Genomic DNA, 8,528 nt, shown 5'->3' with positions numbered 1-8,528 from the left:
GAAAGAGCTTCTTTTGTTAGAGGAATTCAAAAAATGTTTGCCGGACCAAGTAGTCATTTATCTGAATGAGCAAAAGGTGACGTCACTTGCTAAAGCGGCAGTGATGGCTGATGAGTTTACTCTCACTCACAAAACTATATTTTCAGCCGCTGTCGCACAAAATATCAGGGTGGTACAGGTGAGGAAGATAAAATCACCAAAGGTAGGACTAAAGGGTAGACAGGAGGATGGTGGTAATCGCGACTGTTTTTATTGTCGCGAACCCAGACATCTGATCGCTGTCTGTCCCGCGCTCCGGAGGAAGGAGCAGCGCAAAGGCTCTAAAAATCCAGTCGGCGTAGGTCTTATTAAAGTTGTCCCTTCACCCAAAATGCATTCCACCCGTGATTTGCACCATGCGGATGCTGAAATAGAGCCACGTTTTAAACAATTTATCACCAAAGGCTTTGTTTCTGTGACGGGAAAAGAGAGGGATAAAGTGCCTGTTACTATTCTTCGGGACACAGGTGCGCATCAGTCATTTATGTTGGACAGTGTACTGCCATTGTCAGATAAAACTGCTTGTGATTCAGATGTGTTAGTTTGGGGAATTAAGATGAGCGTTCTTCTCCAAGGTGCATTTGCATGTTAAAGTCGCTGTGAGTTCCCAGTTGCCTATGAAAGGGGTTTCAGTGGTGAGCTTCTGGAAGTCCATGGGGCCCGGCCGGGCACACCCCGAAAAGGGGACATGGGCCCATCCTCCCGCAGGCCCACCATCCGGAGGAGGTGCCGCAGGGGTCGGGTGCATTGTGTGCCGGGTGGCGGCCAGGAGCAGAGGCCCTGGCAGACTGATCCCCAGCTACCAAGACTGGCAATTGGGACAGTTACAGAAATTATATTAAGAAATTGAAAATTGGTTACAAAAATTATATTAAATTATATTCTGTAACTTATATTAAGTTGCAGAAATAAAATATTAAATTTTAATAATATAATTTGTATGAAAATAATCTCTACTTTCTCTGCAGGAAATATGAGAGCATCATCTCCAAGAGTGATCTGAAATCTAATGGACATCCTGCTGTCTATCAGCTGAAAGCAAAGAAACAGGAGTTTGGAACTGTGACAACAATGACTGTGGGAGAAAAACATCCAAACAAGACGAATAAAACCATCTTACTTGTGGGTGAAACAGGATCCGGAAAAACTACTCTGATCAATGCTCTGCTCAACTACATCATAGGAGTGAAGTGGGAAGATAGAGTCTGGTTTCAGATTGTAGAGGAGGAGAAAAGAAGTCAGACATCAGATGTGATCATGTACGAGATCTTTGGTTTTGAAGATGAACATCTGCCCTACTCTCTGACCATCATTGATACTCCTGGATATGGAGACACCAGAGGGACTGGACATGATGATAAAATCAGTGAAAGATTATTGGACTTGTTTAGATCAGATGAAGGAGTTAATGAAGTTCATGCAGTGGGTCTGGTGATGAAGGCAAGTGCAAATCAATTGTGTGACCAACTGATGTACGTCTTTGATTCACTGACGTCCCTGTTTGGAAAAAACTGGGAGAAAAACATCGTAGCTCTGATCACACATTCAGATGGAAGGAGACCTAAAAATGTTCTTCAAGCCTTTGAAGATGCAAAAATTAAATGTGCCAAAAATGAGGACGATCAGCCTGTTTACTTCCTCTTTAATAACTGCCAGCATGAAGATGAGAAAAATGAATATCTGAAGCAAAATTTTGAAAACTCAGAGAGAGGAATGAGAGAGTTCACAGCCTTCCTGAAAGAAACTACACCTCTAAAGCCAGAGTCCGCACCTGAAATGTTAAAGGAAAGTATCAGACTAAAAGCCTTCATCCAAAACCTGCACGAAAGAATCAAATTCACTGAAGTGAAACAAAGAGAGATAAAACATAGTCAGGAAGCTCTGGAGAAATATGACAACATGAAGAATGAAGAGATCACTCCATTATTTGCTGAAGTTTTTAAACATAAAGAACCTATCAGAGAAGTGACGAGTGAGTCGGGTTTTAAAGCAGCTGTCAGCTGTACAGTCTGTGAGGAGAACTGTCACTATCCTGGATGTCTGGTGCCCTTAAATCACTGTGAGGTCTTTGGAGATGGTGTCTGCACTGTTTGTACCAACAAGTGTGATGCATCAGTGCATGTGAAAGACAAGTGGCGATATGTCACCAGGATAAAGAGAGATCAGAAGAACGAACCACCAACAAAAGAGAAGGATGCTCATTTACTTGAAAAGGAAATTAACCGACTGACAGCACAGAAGTTACAGTTCGTGGATGAGTCCTATCAGCATATTGTTAGACTGGAGCAGATTGCTCCGAAAGCTGATTCAACGTCCACTATTGTCCACTTGGACTTCCTGATTGAGAAGATGAAGGAGAAAGGAGACACAGAGAAGGTCCAGAAACTGGAAGAGATGAAAAGGAGAGAGGATGAAGGAACCAGAGGAGCTCTGAGGTATGTCAAACTGACAGCACTTCCAGAAGAGTGACAGTAGTTTATAAATACCTCTGTGAAATGCAGAAGTAATTATAAGCTAGGCAGATGTTTAATTATCAAATAAAAGTGTACAGATAAATATCACTGAAACACATCAGATAGAGATGTGCAAAGCAGCTGTTATTTGTATCATTATTTGTATTTGTTGAGGGAAAAGTATTTGTATTTGTATTCAAGTAAAATTCAAAATTGGCGTAAAAATGCAGGTTTTTTTTGCTTTACACTTCTAACAAACGTTATAGTGTAAGTATTCTTTAATTATATCCATTATAATAATTATAGATACGCAATATTAGTTGATGTTTTTCCATAAATCCAGCAATAAACATGTAACAAGGAACATCATTGAAAAGAAAATAACATAACAGCCATTGGCTGTTGCTATTTATGTTATTGCATAGTGACAACTACACAAGCATTATTTTAACCTTTTTAACTGAATGTTAACGTTACTCGACAGCCTATTGTCTAAATTACCGAGCTAACAGAGCTAAGAGAGCTACGTAAACAGAATGAACATGGGAGCCACCAACTGCAGACGTCAATAATGCAGCGCAATGGAATAATCTCCCGATATTCGCGAAAGCTATAAACTGCCTCCAGAACCCAGTTAAGGTACACTAAATCGATTCAACAAAAATCATGATGCAGTTCAGTCTTTTTTCTCTCAGCCGAGCCTTCTCTGTTGCTGTGTGGGGCAGCCTGTGCCAGTCACTCACTCATCCGTTGATGCACTGGGCATTTGTTCGAAATAAGTATTTATAAAAGACACGTTATTTGTGTCTTTCCGAATACTGTATTTGGGTTCGGCTCCACCCCTAACATCAGTGAAAGAATGTCCTGGGTTTATTTCACTCTCAGAATTCAAACTGTTTCTCCTCTCAGCGTGACAAAGAAATGAACCATACTTCTGTAATCGATGAAGAGGATGAGGAAAAACCTGATTTCTGCAGCTCGAATTGAACATTAGCTATAGAATCCAAATTTTTCCCTTAAAGAAACTGGAGACTTTGAACAGAGGCGGTGGTTTACGACACCAACTCTCTGCCATCTATAATCCAGTTTTGAGTTCCCTCCCCAGACGCCTTAACACCCACTCACATCCTGGGCCATCTGACCTCAGGAAATCACATGATAGGGTGGGGCCAGGTTTCACAATAAACTCACCTGAAACTCTGGCTGATTGGGACCCACACCCAGTTCCACACCTTGGCTCAGGCGATTAGAGGATCATCAGGGGGTCCTTTTGTCCCTCTGTGGGGGGACACTCCCACTAGGTTTAAATCTGGGACTCTCCACCATTTGACCTTAGAACTGAAGAAGCTTCTCGGATGAGAGGTGAAACGTCTTCAAGTAACTTAAAGAAGTCCAGACGCTCTTCTTTGCAAGCTCCTTTGACCCGTGTTTTGTGTAGTAACATGAAAAAAAAACAAAAAACAATAAAGATAAATTCACAGCTGGTTGAAAGAAAGGAGAATCACATCAAACTTTGCATAGTGAAGTAAATATCACGGCTTGGCAGCTGGTGTGTTTAAGGTATGGACCCAAAAAGTGGACATGGGGGAATTGAACTGAAGTTTAACAAAAAGCGAGGCTTTATTTGGGCTGATACAAGAATCAAAAACAAAAGCGAGGGGAGGACTACACAGACATGAACCTCATTAAATGAAGAAAAACTAAACCCAACAACTAAGATAAGACTATAACTATGACTTTGACTATGGCTTTGACTAACATGGGGGAATATAGGCAGATGACCTGACAACGAACAATAAGAAAAAAAAAAGACTTAAATACACACATGAGGCGAACAGGGGAAGTGAGCCTAAACACAATCAACACTGAAGCAACAAGACCAAAATGAACTGTAAACATGACGAGACACAGACATGACAACATCAAGGGCAAAACACAAGGGAGACAAGCAGACACAAGAGGAATCTACTAAACAATGAATAATTACAGCAACCTAGGGATAATAGAAATTAACTAGATGAGCTAAAATGAAACTAAATCTGTGTTAGTGAGAACTTCTTGTTTGCCGAGATAGTCCATCACACCTCACAGGTGTGGCATGTCAAGGTGGTGATTAGACAGCATTAAAATTGTAAAAGTCTAAGTGTGCCTTAGACTGCCCACAATAAAAGGCCACTCTGAAATATGCAGTTTGATCACACAGCACAATGCTACAGATGTTGCAAAACCAGTCAGGGTCTGGTGTGGCCACCATTTGCCTTACACAGTGCAAGACATCTAATGGAGATGTCCTCGGGATGTGAAGAAATCCTTCAGGATAAAAGTTTTGTTTAGCATTCTCAGTGGGAGAAATGTTTCATCACTCATCCAAGTGACTTCTTCAGTCTCAGCTTGCTGCAGATTTCCCCAACCGTATAAACAGTACATGATGACAATTTCTTGATCATTAGTATGCAAATTGTATGCTCATGACCATTGATCAACAACCACTGAGGAATGGCGGCAATGATGAAGATGTACACATCCTGGACAGGGAGGAACGCTGGGAGTCAAGGAGGCCATTTATGTGACAAGGGAGAGACCATCTCTGAATCGAGGAGGAGACCCGAGGGTACATATGTCACCATCTTACAATGCTATGATTGCAGCCATTCCCCAACTCTCTGTGAATTGTACTCATGGCCTTTGATCAATGATCTTTGATCAGTGGTTTTTGATCAATGGTCATGAGAATTTGCATATTAATGATCAAGGAACTGACCTCCCAGCCCATTGTTCATTCAGTGGTGCTAGTTTCAGTCAATATGCAAATGTACTGTGAATAGGGTTGGGGAACCTGCAGTCAGCTGAGACTGAAGAAGTCACTTGGATGAGTGATGATGAAACGTTTCTCCCACTGAAAGCGCTACATCCAGATGAACAGAATAAACGTTTTGGGATTTACTTACCTGGATGATTGAGCATGCATCAAGACATCATACAAAGTCATTACAGCTTCCTCAACACTGCAAACACTGCACCAGTTAATATTCCACTCTGCAAATACTTACAGCTAAACCCAGACAAATCTGAAACTTTGATTATTGCACCAGAGAGTGCAAAATCCATCATTAAACAGCAACTGGGTGATTTAGGTTCCTCGCAGAAGCGTAGCCTCAGGTTCAAAGAGTGAGCACAGTCAGCCTGGAGTGAATTTGGTCAATTTTTTCAACTGGAAAGTCAACATAACTTTGAATCATCTTCTTCTAGAAAGTGCCACTTTTGTACTCTAACACCAATCTGTCCCAGGAAATCCTCCCAATATTCTAATAATGACAATAAGAACTAACACTGAAATTAAAACTGCATAAATCTAGACCAGCAACAGCTAAGGCTTACCCTAATCAAGGGTTAAGGGAAAAACTTTTGTTCAACCAGCGAATTTTAAAAAAAGCATTCTTCTGACTGGGAGGGCAACCAGTCTCCACAGTCATTGACTGCATATCCTCTTTTCGCTCAGGGGTGTAAAATATTTGTGTCAGAACCACAAGTTTGAGAGACCAAACAGAAGAAAATAGTAATCTAAATCATAAAAAAGAGATTAAAACTGAGCAGAAAGGTATCAGTTCTGTTTCAAGTGTTAAATAATAGCAACATGTTCAGAGTGTTTACATGTGTACTGAAGACATTCTGTTCTTTACTCTGCAGGATCAGTGTGATCTCATCACCACATGAAGACATCATCTCAAACAGTTTTCTTGTAAGTTCAGGACCTCCTGCTGTCTACCAGCTGAGACCAAAGAAACAGAAGTTTGGAACTCTGACAAGAATGACTGTTGGGGGAAAAAATCCAAACAAGACAAACAGAACCATCTTACTTGTGGGAGAAACAGGAGCAGGAAAATCTACTCTGATCAACGCCCTGGTCAACTACACCATGGGAGTGAAGTGGGAAGATAGAGTCTGGTTTCAGATTGTAGAGGAGGAGCAAACAAATCAGTCAGAAAGTCAAACATCAGATGTGATTGTGTATGAGACCTTTGGTTTTGAAGATAAAACTCTGCCCTACTCTCTGACCATCATTGATACTCCTGGATATGGAGACACCAAAAGAGGTCAACATGATAACAAAATCAGTGAAAGATTATTGGACTTGTTTAGATCAGATGAAGGAGTTAATGAAGTTCATGCAGTGGGTCTGGTGATGAAGGCAACAGAAAATCGACTGAGTGACCGACTGATGTATGTCTTTGATTCTGTGACGTCTCTCTTTGGAAAAAACTTGGAAAAAAACACTGTAGTTCTCATCACACATTCAGATGGGAAAACCCCTGAAAACGCTTTTCAAGCTCTTAAAGCTGCAAACATTAAATGTGCCAAAAATGAGAACAAACAACCACTTTACTTCCTGTTTGATAACTGCCAGGATGAAGCACGAACAGAAAAAAATAACTCATCAAACCATTCATGGGAACTCACACAGAAAAACATCAATAATTTCACAGACTTCTTGGGAAATTCTAATCCTCAAATACTGATGACAACAGTTGAAGTGTTAAATGAACGATTCCGACTGAAAGCCTCCATCCAAAACCTGGAAGAGAAAATCGAGTATATTCATCTAAAAGAAACAGAAATCAGACAGTTAAAAGAAGCTGTTAAGAAACATGAAGAAAAACAGGAAGAAGAAAAGAAAAAAATCAAAGAAACTAAAAAATACCTCCAAACTCTGAAAAGCCAAGGAGAACTAAAACACGAAGAAGCTCTAAAAATCCAACAAACAATAAAGAAACTTGAAGAAGAGATGAAGAAGAATGAGAAGTTTACTGTGGAAGTTGATGAGCCATACAAAGAGAAAGAACCCATCGATGGTGGGATGAAATTGTTTTTTTATGAAGCAGCTGTCACTTGTAGAGTCTGTGAGGAGAACTGTCACTATCCTGGATGCACAATGGCCTGGAAACCTGCACACTGTGAGGTCATGAAGAAAGGTCACTGCACTGTTTGTACCAAAAAGTGTCCTGTATCAGATCATGTGAAAGAAAAGTCGAAATATGTGACCAAAACAAGGAGAGTAATGAAGACAGATGAAGACATGAAAAAGAAATATGAAAAAAATGTCTCAGAATGTGAGGAAGTGAAGGGAATAATAAAAATACAAGCTGATTCATCACTGAATGTAGAAGGAATAGAGCAGAAAAATGAAGACCACCAAAGAGAGAAGAAGTGTACCCTGTTGGAAAATCTTGAAAAGGAAATGATCCAGCTGACTGCAGAGAAGTCAAAGTTCCTGAATGAGTCCTACAAGCATGTAGTCAGACTAGAGCAGATCGCTCTGAGAGCTGATTCAGCGTCCACAATTGTCCACTTGGACTTCCTGATTGAGAAGATGAAGGAGAAAGAAGACACAGAGAAGGTCCAGAAACTGGAGGAGATGAGAAGCAGAGTGGATAAAAATACCAAAGCAGCATGTTGGTACATGTTTAAACTAACATCAACATTAACATATCAAAAACATTGGGACACCTTTAACATGGGATAAGTGAAATATGTAAAGCATCATAAACCCAACCCTAACCCCTAACCCTGTATACATTTGTTTTTTCCTGATGCTGCTCTATGCTACATGTTCCGCTGCAGAAAGATTTTTTGTTTTTGCTGAGAGATGGCATATTACTAATAAAAATCATATTAGAAATGAATTACTTATCGATTATTGATTGATGCTTAGAGAGCAGTCAGTTTTTTTCACAATTTTTTGGTCTTTAGGAAACGTTAATGGGTTAGGTAGTGGGAAAGTGTTCTGGTCCTCGGTCCTTCCCTTGGGCCCTCCCGCTACTCCATTGCCTTATACATCCACCAGGGACTAGGCGCCGTCCCAAGTACCGTACAGTAGTCCACCCTTGGTCCTTTTTAAGATAGACAAAAAGATGGCCTGATAAGGCATTTGTTATTTATTAATAAAACTGTTGTCACAGTCTGGCAGAGGCAGACTATATGGAGTGAAGAAGGTGTACCTAAGTGCAGACACACAAAATAACAAGACTTTATATTAAC

The 8,528-nt window shown here is 40.5% G+C and overlaps 1 protein-coding gene across 1 annotated transcript; it reads left to right on the top strand.

Moving 5' to 3' along the window:
• Positions 1-1,018: 1,018 nt before the first annotated feature.
• LOC146498769 (uncharacterized) lies at positions 1,019-8,013 on the top strand. The gene is made up of 2 exons (XM_085138277.1): positions 1,019-2,474; positions 6,180-8,013. The coding sequence occupies exons 1-2, from the start codon at positions 1,111-1,113 to the stop codon at positions 8,011-8,013; spliced, it is 3,198 nt and encodes a 1,065-aa protein (XP_084994403.1). The 5' UTR covers positions 1,019-1,110.
• Positions 8,014-8,528: the final 515 nt, after the last annotated feature.

This window comes from Neolamprologus multifasciatus, chromosome 17 (genome assembly GCF_963576455.1).
Source record: "Neolamprologus multifasciatus chromosome 17, fNeoMul1.2, whole genome shotgun sequence".
NCBI lineage: Eukaryota > Metazoa > Chordata > Actinopteri > Cichliformes > Cichlidae > Neolamprologus > Neolamprologus multifasciatus.
The sequence above is the reverse complement of the archived record's forward strand: the minus strand, read 5'-3'. Positions and strand labels throughout refer to the sequence as shown.